Here is a 13,823-nt window from a genome sequence, read left to right on the forward strand (position 1 = left end):
AAATGTCATTAGACCATTTCCAAGCAGCTTGATGTCTCAGTGAACACAGCTGTGCATATTATTCAGAGGTTTAAGGTCAACCACTGAGGCCACAGCAGGAAAATGGATGACAAACTAAAGAGAAGGACAATATGAATGGACCAAAGAGCCCAGCCTTCAAAGAAATACAGGTGAACTCCAAGGTCAAAGTGCATCAGCGTCACATCGTTGTTTGACCCAAAAAGAACTTTATGAGAGACGACCAAAGAGGAAAGCAATGCATAATACAATGAGACTGAAATTTACCACAATGCATAGTGGCGAGCCACAAAGCATTCTGGGAGAACTTCCTTTGGACAATTGAAGCAAAACTGTAGCTTTTTTAATGGCACATCAGCTCTATGTTCACAGATGTAAAAACAAAGTTCAGCAAGAAAAGAACACTGTCGCCACTGTGGAACATGGAGGAGGCTGAGTTATGCTCTGAGGCTTTGCTGCATCAGGAACAGGGTGCCTTGAATGTGTGCAGCAGGCGATGAAATCTCAAGACTATCAAGACATTCTGCAGAAAAATGTCCTGCCTACAGTCAGAATGCTTGGTATCAGTTGCAGGTCATGGGTCTCGACCCAAAACACAACTAGAAACACCAAAGAATGGCTAAGAGAAAAACATTGGACTATTCTGAACAGGCCTGCTATCCGTCCTGATCTAAATCCTGCTGAACATCTATGGAAGGAGCTGAAACATCTGGAGAAGACTTCCTTCAACTGGAGACACCTGGAGCAGTTTGTCCATGAGGACTGGACCAGAACACCTGTGGACAGGTGAAGAAGTCTCTCTGAGAGTTAGAATTTCTTTGATTGCGTCAAAAGGCTGAGCAACAATATATTAAGTTACAGGTACCATCATTTTTGTCCAGTTCCGTTTGGATTCTGGAGGTTTTCTTTTAAACTCTGCTGAATTAACAGAGGGGTACCAAGATATTTGTCTACATGTGTAAGACCAGCTAAGCTAAAAGGATGTATAACAGAAAATCTAAGAGAACTGTGGCAATGTGATGCAGGTCACACAGATAAGGAGGGGCAAGGCTATGGACGCACTTAAACATGAAAATTATTTTTTTTAAGTTTGTTCTAGTTACTGAGGAAAACCAGTGAAGCTGTTAAAGAACTGGAGTAATGTGTTCTGTTGAAGTTCTGACCCAAGCTGCAGAGTTCTGAAGGAGTTGTTTGTAGTGAGACTTTCTAGGGAAACCAAAAAGAGAACTTTGCAATTATCAATCCAGGTGATAAGGCAGCAGTAGGGACAAAGTCTGTTAGTGCATCATTACCAAAAGGGTAATTAATGGGTAATTAATATTAGGTTACTATCAAGTTTGACACCCAGACTCTTTACTTGGAGTCATCAATATTAATGGAGAAACTGTGAAGCTTCTTTAACATGGAGGCTGTGCCAACAAGTAAAACTTCCGTTTAGATATGGACAAACATTCCTTTTCAGCAAGTTAACAATTTAATTACTCATCAAGTAATGAGACATGATAAATATTAAAGTAAACAACAAATAAACATCAGTTCAAAAGTGTACAAAGGCTCTGCTGGTGAGGAGACCAATTTATTTTAATTGTATTTTTATTGTTTATAACATTTTTAGGGAACATTTTTGGATTCTAATAGAGTGATCACAAATAACCTCATCCTTCATTTTCAGTCTAATACAGGGACTGCAAAGGAGCAAAAAGAATAAACACTTCAGACATGAAAATTAGATTTGTTAATCTAAAATTGTTTAGATCACTAAATCTTTTCTGCCTAATATTCATAGTGTTGAACTCAACCGACAGCTTTGAATTGACAGCAGGAAGAAGCTGTTTAAGGACACATTCTTATCAAGTCCTTGCCAAACATTTAATAACAGTTTCAATGACAATGAATGGCCTAAAAAGTTGTGTCTGAAGGTAATCTCTAACAAAACCATTAATTGAAGAATATTTCCTTAAGCACAAAACTTTCCTAAAAGAAGTTGACTATCAGTTTGTGAATAAGAATGTTTGTCTTTGTTAAAATAATATCCATTAATGGATTAAAAGAAGGACTTATATGTGCAGTGTATATTCAATAAAGCTATAGATATGAAAATGCTTTGCATCATTTACTGCCAATCGGTCTTTCTTTACACACCACTTGTGCATTTAGTAAGGGAACGACAGTACATCAAAATGTTAAACATTTTGTCCAGAAACAAAACAATACCTAACAGGTCACAATGTTTGATTTTGTCTAAAACTGAAAAAATGTAACAAACTAGCTCTATGTAAAACTGAACTGAATAACAACTCCCAGTGGTAAAATAAATCACCAAATGCTGAACACGCAACTTCATGACATTGTTTGAACCAGAGTCTGTTCTCATATGTTACTTATAAGTTATAAGAGTTGCAATGTTTATTGGAGTGTTTTATATTTATTACAGGACCCAAAGATTTAGTGAGCATCTTACTTTATCATTTATTAACACTATACTGCTTCTTAAGATAACAACACCCCCAATTTATTTCACTCTGTTGAATAAAAACAAGCAGATGATGTTCAAAAAAAGAACATGTTTGGTTTAACACAAGGCCTTAAGAATTTTAAGGGTTTCATCAATTTAGTAATTATTAGGCAGTAATGGTATTGGAGTGTTAATGCTTCATATGTTGGATATTTCTCCACAGTGAGGAGCTCATTTATTGAACTTAGATATATTTCCATTTTCCATAAGATGCAGCCATTTTCCATTCTAAAGCAGAACAAGGTGTTGGCATAGTTTCTATTCATGGGCCATGGACAGAATTGTTAATGTAATGTAGAGAACTTTACTCTTCCCAAATCAAATCACAGATTTGGGACCAAGTTCCAATATACAGTTCAAAGAACTGACCATCCAATCCTGATTTCACCTACTTACACTTCAGGAACTGTTTTCAAAACATCAATCTATAGCATTACTGCCATGAAGATGTATTAACTAATAATAGTATTGTATAAAAAAGAGAAGAGGTGATGCCCCATGTATGTGGAAGAGCCCTCATTAAAGAACAGGGTTAAATGATTCATTGATTCAAAGAAAATGATTGGAAGGCGGCATGTTCAACATCTCCGTGTGTTTTCACAAGAGTTTGTCGACCTGGATCAGCCTATTTCTAATAGGCTGCCAAAGGAAGTTCATTCAATGACAGACAGAGGTTGAAATCTCCAAGGAATAAAACTAAAGGAATTTGCTGTAATACGTCCGCCTTCCTGTTATCTGCTGAGGTCAACCCTGGGTCAATTCGCTTCTTTGCCATATTCACAAGACGTCACCAGGGTGAGAACAAACATACATCCTGTAGTAGTAGAGCTGGGCGGCATGACACAAATTTGATGTTACTGTACTTTCAACAATTATCACAGTATTTTTCTTTTCATGCATACTTGTGTGTTTTAACCACATTTTCTACTGACCAAGAAGAAAACTGCTGCAGTAAAGTGGCTAGTCGGCTACTCTGCCACATTTATACAAAGATGATTGTAGGTATTCATTTGCAGGGATCGATATTTAGCCAGAATATTTGTGACCTGGTATTACACGGGAACTATCCAGCATTTTGACCATATCTCTAAAACATTATTTTTCCATGGCACTTAGCATCACTAAAATCCATTGTCTTTAGCAATGTGAAAAGTGATGGCATTTCTGATTTCAAACCAACACTTGCTAGATTTGGCTGCAGGCAGCATCACTTGTCCAATACGTCGACAAGTTGGGATGATTAGGTTGAGTGTTCTCATGAAACTTTTCCAGGTTTGGATGTTTAGAGTGCTGCTTTTCATTTTAAAAGATATTTATATTCCAGGACATGTTTGTGGCTGAGATGGTGTTCCAAATTGATTGAGTTACTGCCAGCGAGGACAAGCTTAGCATTTGCAAATTACTGTTGTTTGATTGACATGCATGTTTTTAGAGCCAAAGTACGTCAACATGACAGAAATCACACAAGTCCTCATCTTATACACACTGCCACAGCTTCTTTTGCTGCACTCTTTGTTTATTGCAGCCAAACTCAACACTCCTAACTACCCTAACTTAGCTTGTGCTGCTCGGCGTGCGAGTTCAGGAGAGTAGGAAAGTAAAACGTCCCCAATGAAACAGGTTATTAGTGCACAAGTTCAGAGGCTTAACAATAAAACTGTGTGCAGAAAATTTAAATCACAAAATAAATAAATAAATAAGTTTTGATTATGAAGTAGTATAATCATAGTTTACTCTATGTTGTAGATCTGTATTTTTACATGTCTAACCCTACAATTCTGGCAAAACTGCAAAGGCAAGAAGAGAAGTTGTGGAATTTCCAACACCTGCTAACATCTTTGTCTTGGTTTGTCTCAACCTCAACAAACAACCAAACAAGCACATGCAGAAAATAGCTTCTTCCTTTAAAAGCTTGTTGCAGCTTCTTTTCTTCCTCTGACTGCATTCTGAACAGCTAGTCACTGCTGACCTTTCAAGACAAAAGCTGACCAATTTCTGATATTACTGGATTTTTCTGTGCACTTCTAGTTTAACACTACAAATATATTATGTGACTCAGGAGAAGCGTCGTCAGTCTTGACATATTAAATAAATTTTTAAGCATGATGACTGGATGTGTGGCATCAGTACATGTAAAGCACTTAGATCGTTTCATAAGATTTTTTTTACAATTGTAAAATGATCAAAATTTTGGGGCGATTTTGATTCAATGAACCGTTGGACATTGGGGCTACATGTATGCAGCCAAATGAAAAAAAAAAAAAAAAACACCACCAGAGCTGAAAACTCTTTGTTCACTGCAGTTTATCTTTCCCAGAAAGCCTCTTTAAGTGTGGAAACATAGAGGGTGTGAATCTGTCACAAGGTCATGAAGGAGACGCAATGACAAATTTCCCTAAGGTGATGATAAGCAGTCATAAAAGCACTGCTTCATCTTGAACTCCACCCTCTCCTCTTTTCCCTTTAGTGTTGGTGCAAGAACCCCCGATACTATGTGACACGCACACAAAGTCACCCCACACCCCCTCCATGCTCATTAAAGCCTGCATTGTTTTGTCAGAGGTCAGTGTGGGTTTCATTCCCAACTTTTAACACACGCCAGTAGATGAGAGTCGACCAGAAGTCCCTGTCAGTGACAAAGACAAACAGCACTCCCGATTCTCCTGCGCACCACCAGCAGCTCTAAGCAGAAGGTCACTGGATCACAAGATATGAAATGCAGAACTGTGTGATGTTTATCACACATGAAATCTTATAAGATTGGAGAACTTCTAAAAACACAGACAATGATTAGTTTGTCATGCTGAGGACTGATGGATTGTGGTTAATTCTTTCCATTGTCTAAACCATGCATGCACAAAGGCTGAAGTTAGTGCAAAGGAGCCTTTTGAGCCAGTGACAGAGCCGTCCTGCCACTAAAGTGTTTTTCTTTTTCAGGTTTTGTCTCGGGCTTTCCATAACAATCATGCCCAGCTGAGACAGGGAGCGGGGGTTGCAGGAATCTGCTGTACTTTTCCGCTGCAGGCTCCCACCCTCTGTCCCTCCCTCTCTCCCAACTTCCTCCTCTCCTCAGTTTCTTATTCCTGTTAGTCCTCTTCATATCTCCTCTTCTCTGAAACTTATCTCCCCTACCTGGGGGTTAAGGAAGACAAAGTATACACATGCACACACAAACCTACCCCAAATCCGCTGAATCTACCTACAGGAACTCACAGAGGTTATAGACATTCACACATTGATCCTTCCCCTGGATCCCTAGCAGCATTCCTAGCAGCCCATAGTGTGATGCTAATCTTCAAAGTTACAAGCATGCAGGTGTAGGTTGGGCTGTTCCACCACACAGTGGTGACCTGTTGGTTTCATAACGCACACACCTAGCCTACAGGCTAAATCATTAAGACTGAGTGATACAGTCCAAACGTACAAAGCACTGTTAAGCTAATGCCGGCCACATTTGTGACTGCATTTTTAAGCAACAAGGAACAAACTGTGAACTCAGCAAGGGCGGGTGAGTCAAGCCAAAGTTTTAAAACTGACTTTCAAAACAATTGGCGTTTAAAGTCTCTTTAATAGGTTGTCAGAGAAAGTGCTGGAGTGAGTGGAGTTTTCTCCAGCTGTGCAGGTTGCAAGGAAATATAGCATCACTCCTCCCCCACCTGTTGCTGCACATTGCTGGTCAACTTACTGAAAGTAGTGTTCTATAGATTTTCCCTGAATTACAGATAACATTGATTGATAACTGGATTGTTTTTGAATGTAGACACACAAACAGCACTACCCAATATTATTACACTCATGTGGGTTTAGGAATACAGTTAGCAAGCTGAGGGCAGCAGGGCTTTTTAACAACCAATTGTAGACCCGCTGCCCCAACAAGTACTGCCTTCCCAGCTATGAATACTTGGTATGAATACCAAACTGCTTCATTTGGTATATCAATAGGTTAGTAATGATATAAAGTAAAATAAGTAGTAAAAATCAACTACTAGCAGGTGCTTATTCTATTATTTTTGCTTAAAATCATGTATCACAATCAACATAATGAATGATACAGATAATGTTAGAATTGTAATGTATCTCCAAATATTTTATTAGCATTAGGAATAATTCCTGTATCTGTGGCAAATAAACCATAGTTTATGTTATATATTTAAGTTTAGATATTTTTTGTCTAAATACATTGCTGCAAATCAATGACTTGGTTTTCCTTTAAAGAAGCTTTTTAAAAGATTTTAAACTACTTTGAATACTTATCAGAGCAAACTGTACTGTTTGATAACTAGGATCAATTGGAATGTATGTTTGATTGAATTGAGATAATATTTTGTAAAGTGCCTTGAAACAACATGTGTTGTGAATTGAAATAAACTGAACTGAATTGACATATTTACTGTGATGCTACACTTCAGTTGCTGTCCTGATGATTATTCTAAATAATCATTTGCAGTTTAAAAGTCACAAAAAAGTAAGTTGTGTTGAATTTTTTCACAGAGGATGAAAATCTGCCTGTACCTAAAATCCCAGCTTTTGCAATTTGAGTTTTTTGAAAGCTGTGTGACAGATACTAGGGTGTCAGTAGCAGTACTGATGTTTAAAACCATCTCTACAGTTTGATAATCTTCACCAAGTTTAAACAAGAACTGAAATAAAGACTAATATTTAAATATCTGGTTTGAATTTGGTTATAACTTCTCTTTTAGCATCAGAGCTCAGTTTAAACCCCATTTAGGCACAGATCAAAGTTTCCTAAGTGTTTTTTTATGCTTTTTTTTTATGAACCACGTGTGAAGTTTTACAGCCCATGTTCTGCCATATAAAAACTAACATGCAATAAAGTTGTGTCAAACAGCTTGACTTGAGCATTTAAATGTCTGTCTGAGACAAAAAGGTCCATTCATACAAATATGGAAGACTGATTATCAAAAAGCTGCAGAATTTAACTTCAGCTTGTCATGAGATGTAAACTAAATGTTTCTCTTGTAAAAAAAACAAGCACAAAGACAAAAGCTAAATTTCTAATGCATCAAATAGTTCAGTCCCCTGACCGCATGTGTGCATGTTTGTGCTGGGGGAAGGGTGCAGTTGAAATAACACACCCTTGAAAGACAAAGATCTGCAACATGATGGACCTGATGGGTTGGTTTGACATGGCCGGGCCAGCTGAGATGGATACGTTTCAGTGAAATTAGGAGAAAAGCAGCAGCAGCAACAAGCACACCAGCAATGACTAACCTCAGTCACTGACTATTTATAGGCAGAGTCACAGTAGTCCCTGACCTCCCCCCACTGCCACAATTGATCTTCACACATTGATCCTTCCCCCAATATACATCCATGCCAACATCCTCCCATGCTTCACTTCTTTACCTCTTTTTTTTCCCCACTCAAATTCTTGGTCTCAGCTTAAAATGCTCCTTCCAACACATACAACTGGGTGAAAACAGAAGGCGTTCATGCTGAGGTGCACCAGTAATAGTATGGAGTTAACACTACTTCAGCTGGAACACAAACAAACAAGAATGCAGGCTGAGGGATTAACATGAGGGGGAGGGGATGAATACAGTAACAGGGTCTTTCCACATGCTCGTTCTTCAAAAGGAAACATGAGAAACGACCAGGAGCTGCATTTATTTACTGACTTTAAACATCAGAATATACTTTAAAAAATAAATAAATACATTTAGCTAAAGAAATCCAGAAGCAGTGCACACTACTACTGTGATTCTCTTTCCTTTATCATGTGGGGTAAATCAAAAGAGAAAGGAGTTATCACACATCAAATTCCAAATTCCTGCAATACAAGTAAAAAGAAAGAGGGAGGGGCAGTTTGGTGGGAGGGACAGTAATGCAAAATCTGCCAAATAAATATGCAAATATGTCCTCAGATGAAAGCAATCAAGCTACTTTGTGTGGAAACATCAATCCAAGGTAACAAAGCGCAAAAGGTGATGAAGAAATCTTTGAAACACAAAGGAATAACAACCGAGTCAGCAGTTTGTGCCTTCAGGTTCTGAACCAACACTGCTGACTAGCACCCAACAGACAGCCACACAACAACATGGACTCATACAATGGAAACATTTACAGCACACACATGAAGGCATTGATCTCTGTGAGGAGATGGGATTTCTCTCAACTCTTTATTGCACAATAAAAATCATTAACTAGTCACAGAATACATCAAAAGGCAGAGCTGGAATCAAACCACACACACTGTTTATATAAAACATGTGAAACCATTTAAAGGTTTTTTTTTTATATCAAATACAGTTTCAGGGGAAAATAACATGTTTAATCAATACCCTGTATAACAGGGGACTTAAATGACACTACAGTGAGTAGGAGCAATGAGAGTCATAAATAATGACAGAAACAGAGACAAGTCTCCAACTGAGGCTGAGTGCACAAAAAATTTGACTGGTCTACAACTGGAGCTAAATTATGTTTGACAAACCCCAAAGTCCCCCATTTATATCTAATTATGGTGCATTAAAAGAAACCAGCAGCCACCCTTACCTTCCCATGTATCCATTTCATGCTTCTCCCAATCTGCCTGGACCCCATTCAAGCATGAACCTGGCTAAAGAAAACCAGGCCTTGTGTCCTCATGTCTCTCTTTTTATCCGTGTCTTCTCCTGTCCTCCCTGATCTCCCTCTGAGCAGCCTCTTCCCACGGCAGCCTGCTCCTCTCTGACCACAGCCAGAGCCCAGCAACACCACTGGTCACTTTACTGCTTGGTCACATGACCAAGAGAGTTCAAGCCCCTGAGGTCACCACTTGGCTCGAGGTCCAATGACAGCTAAGGTTATCTGAGTGGAACTGATAGCCCTATTTTCTCTGACGTTCAACAATGCCTCCCCTCCCCTCACCCAAATTAGCCTCCCCTTCAACCATGCCTCTGGCACTTCTAAGGAGCACCAAAGTGCATACTCAAGCATAAACACAGGTCCAAGCTGACAAAACACACAGATATTAGGCCATTGAGGCACTTAGTTGAACAGGAGGAGGTTAAATCTGAACTTTGCAGCATGCTTCCTTACAGACTCATCACTCTGGAAAAGCAAAAATAGGCTGAGGGTGTGTGAGCTGAACACAAAGGAGGTGCTCTGCTAGGATCCACCACCTGTTCCCACTTCTTCATTTAAATTAGGGCTGTAGTCTTTATGAATATGCATCTAAAACAAAGAGCTTCTTTAGGAAACAGTTACAGGTGAATGCTTATATTCAAAGTTAAGATATAGTTCTAGTTTAATTAAGCCATTTTACTGGAGCTCTACTCTTCTGTAAGCGTATAGGCAACAAAGAGACATCGTAATAATGGAAGTTGTGTTCAACTCCACTACAGCAGAGGGCAGTATGTCCTATCTCAGATTGTTAGTACTGGGCTACTTTGCAACGTCACAGACATAAAGAATTTATAGATAATTCATCTGGCAGCTGAGCTGAAGTGGGATCCTTTATAACAGAAGTGACTGCCATTTTTACCTGGGGCTCTCCAGTTCCCACAGATGCTCCTCTACATTTACCAGTTACTTAGTTGTGCTGCTCCATATATTCCTTCTGTTATGATCACAGTAGGGATCGTACTTAGTGCAACATTCACATTGACAGTGGCAACTGCAATAGGGGTTCGTCCTAAAACTGTTGGATCGCTGTTAGATTCCTATTCCGCCCTCCCCCCTCGTCGTTTGTGTCATTTGTGAAGCGTCTTTCCAGAGACACTTCACTCCATGTTTTAGGTGCTTCAGCCCAGCTGATTTAAATTGATGGCTGATTAACAGGTGTTTACTGAACTGCAATAATATGAATGTGGTGTATTGAAGCAGAAACATCTAAAACATATTTGGCAGTGTGCCCTGAGGACCAGGGTTGGGAAACACTGATCTAGGTGAGCCTCTGAAGATATTTCACTCAAGTTTGCTAGCTGGTGTCAGATTTGACAGGTACTCAATTTAACCATAATTTTATCTCTTAGGTCAGTTGTTCTCACAATCAGTTGTTGCATTGTTGGAGCTTGGTGCTCGATCTTGGGGAGGGTGGACGTTGAAGTTCATCCAACCTGGTGCCCTGGCTTCCAGTGTTTATGATTTGTATTGCCTGGATCTCTAGTTGTGAAAAGAACACTGAGCTACTAGATGTTTTTACTGTGAGTATCAAAGCACCCATGTTTCTTCAGTTGCCATGTAACTACACTTCCTAAGGTTACTTGAGTATTAGCATTTCAACATGTGACCTTATTCTCTTCTTGTGTTTATCGTTGCAATGCTCCAGTAGCCCATTTGTCGTCATAGTGCCCTGGTTCCTCAAAACGTAGCTCAACCATCACCCGGTCAAACAAGGTTTGTGTTGACAATTGGCATTCACGGTCTTGCCTAAGGACCAACACTGGGTGATCTTAGAAGCCTAGTATATATCCCCATGATAAGGTAGATCGTTTACTAAATGTGAGCAGTGGGTCTGTGACTTGGATGACCTCTATTAGCAGTACATGCCAACAATATTATGTTTATTTGCATTTTAGGCAACATCTAGTCAGCTTTTGTACCAAGAGTGTGGGGAGGACTTAATGTAGTCAAACCCAACTGAGGAGCATGTCACTGATTTCTTATTGCAACTATAACTAGCTTTATACAACTGGAAGCCATATTGGCGTTAGACGTTGGGGCTGGTCAGTATTCTAGTTGACTTTTTTTTTTCCCCTCCAGGGGGTCTTTTGTGGGCTCTAGTGTCCCTTATATGACAGTAGGCTGACAGGAAAGGGGTAGAGAGAGGGGGGAAGACAAATGTCGCCGGGTCCGGGAATCGAACCCATGACAGCCGCGTCGAGGACTCCAGGCCTCCAAACGTGGGTCGCGCTGCACCCTACGCCCCCACAGCACGCCCATTCTAGTTGACTTTTACGTGAAGTACACAAGTGGAGCAAATAAAGTCAATTATATTATTTTGTCTGCTTCAAATCTCAGATGGATAAAAACAAAGATTTTTTCGCAGTGAGATGAGAAAAACATTGGTAACATTGCTTGGAAACAGAAGCAGACTGAATTGTATCTGCAACTAATAAGCAGTGGAGTCGGACTTTCAACTCCAAAACTACTACAGAAAGTATAATAAAAGTATAAACATTCTCAATGACTAGTTTTTAACACAGAAATTATTTTGTATAGCTTAGAACAGCAACATTAAGATTATGACTTTAAAAAGCAAAGTACTGTTAAAACTAATTAACTCTGCAACAAGGATGCAATTAAAAAGTTGGAGATGTTTAAAAGGTGTCATAGTGATTTAGCCCAGCTGTAAACTGAATCTTACCATCCAGTGAGTTCCCTTCCTTCATCCCTTCCAATGCTCTGGCTAGGGATCAAAGCATTCAGTGTTACACCAGGGAGCCACACCCTAAACTCAACTGTTCAACATCACTCTTCCCACACCTGCAGCTTCTTTCCTACCTGACCCTGACCATACTACACTGGACAAGCCTGTCACCCAACCAGCTTTCTGGTCCACCCTCTGTATTGCTCCACCCAACTCAATACCACTTGTTCACTCTCCCAGCAGCAGCTTGGCAACACACACACACACGCACACACACGCACACACACACACACACCCACACACACACGCACGCACACGCACACAGGCCCTACCCCCAATGTGAATGCTAATGACCGTGGCCACACTAAGTCACATTTAAGAAGCTTTCACATTCAGAGTCATCACAGAGGAATGACTTGTGTGAAAACATAGGCTGTATGTTCACATTATACTGGGTGATCTGTTCACCTTGCATTTTATCCTTCAATTAGTCAGGCAGACAAGTAGAAGCCTAAAACACAGAGGCATGAATACTACAGGAGGGGATGATCTGTGTCACGTTATGAGTAAAAGGCCTGTTAATAGGTCCCTATTAGGATGCTGGCGCTGCATATCTCTTAATGTGTAGATTTTCTTTCTGCTGTAAACAATAAACAATTCAGGGATGGCAAATAAATACTTACCTTATAGCATGCATGCATGAATACATGCAGATTTCTGCAGATGTTCTTTGTGCTTAAAATAAATGCTATGTGGACTGCTTAAATCACCCAGACTCCAAATAAAGAGCTTTTTAAAGTTTCTGTGGAGATAAAGAACCAAACGATACCAACCATTTTAAAGAATGCAGGTTATAAAATATAGTTGCATTCTGCCCGTTTCTTAGTAATTCTGTATTTTTAAGAGTATTATTTGCCACATGTCACTTTAGCTTTTTTTCATTCTATGACACAAAGAGGAATGACACAATCAGCCATGTTGTCTTTAACCTTGAAGTCAGAGTTTTATCTGTGGTTTTTAGCTACCTCAGGCTTAGCATGCAGCTGGCAGGGCCCTTATGTTTCCAAGTACTGCAGGTCAACTCCTCTATTATTTACAGTGCTAAAAGGCTTCTCTGCCTACAGCAGGAGGAGGAAACACGTTTTTCCAGAGTTTTCAACCTGTAAGTTTGGGACATAAGAAATAAAGGTTCCTGTGTTTTCCCATGCAACTATCAGTATCAACAATAACCTAACTTGTTAGTTCATCTGATATATAATTCTAAACTATGTTGTTGCATTGCAATTTCAATATTTTTTTTATGTAAATATAGTGTACACGTGCTTACCCTGTATGTTTAATTTTGTTTTGCTTTTCTACTTTCTCATGTCCTTCATAAGTGCTGAAATGTAATTTTTTTTAAAAGTCAGTTGCCTACCAAAAGTCTTAGTTGACTTGATGTCAGGGCTGCTCTGCTGCTCACAGAGTTTCCTTCAATAGTTGAGTAACAAAGAGCATTTCTTGTGTTTAAGCTCCCCTCCCCCTCTGACACACTGTCACAAACCTCTTCATTCTACAGACAAAGAGCTTCAAGATAAACAGGAGTGAGCCACACTGTTCCTCCCCCAAAATACAGTCATGGTGAAAACAATGAGCCATCTTTTAATGTAATAATTGACATAAGACATGATACCAACTGTCTGTCCCTCAAAATATCTTAGATTCAGCAGGAAGGGTTCAAATGAGGAACTAAAACCTTGTATCGACAAAAGCTCTTTACAGTAATGTTTCAGTACATTCACTTTCATGCAACATGTTAAAGACCTCAACACCTCAATCAGCACGAGATCTGGACTTTGGCTGCTCCAATGCAACACCCCAGTGACCTGTTTTCTTTTTAATCAAACTCTGCTGCAGATGTGCTGCTCTGTGAGGAACATCAGCCAGCCAGCTGTTGGGACAGATGGCATCAGGTTTGGCCCAAATCAGTAGCCCTCC

The 13,823-nt window shown here is 39.6% G+C and overlaps 1 protein-coding gene across 3 annotated transcripts in view; it reads right to left on the reverse strand.

Annotated features, from left to right (window-relative positions):
- nr6a1a (nuclear receptor subfamily 6, group A, member 1a) overlaps positions 1-13,823 on the reverse strand; it is a 121,523-nt gene that overhangs the window by 25,339 nt on the left and 82,361 nt on the right. Inside the window, exon 1 of one of the 3 annotated variants that reach the window (XM_044110643.1) lies at positions 9,050-9,166. The exons of the other annotated variants lie outside the window; for them this stretch is intronic. Within the exon in view, the coding sequence (XP_043966578.1) occupies positions 9,050-9,065 (16 nt within the window). The 5' untranslated portion in view covers positions 9,066-9,166. Of the gene's footprint in view, positions 1-9,049; positions 9,167-13,823 lie in introns of those variants that run through there. 3 annotated transcript variants of the gene reach the window in all.

The sequence above is a fragment of the Gambusia affinis genome, linkage group LG03 (genome assembly GCF_019740435.1).
Source record: "Gambusia affinis linkage group LG03, SWU_Gaff_1.0, whole genome shotgun sequence".
In the NCBI taxonomy this organism is placed as follows: domain Eukaryota; kingdom Metazoa; phylum Chordata; class Actinopteri; order Cyprinodontiformes; family Poeciliidae; genus Gambusia; species Gambusia affinis.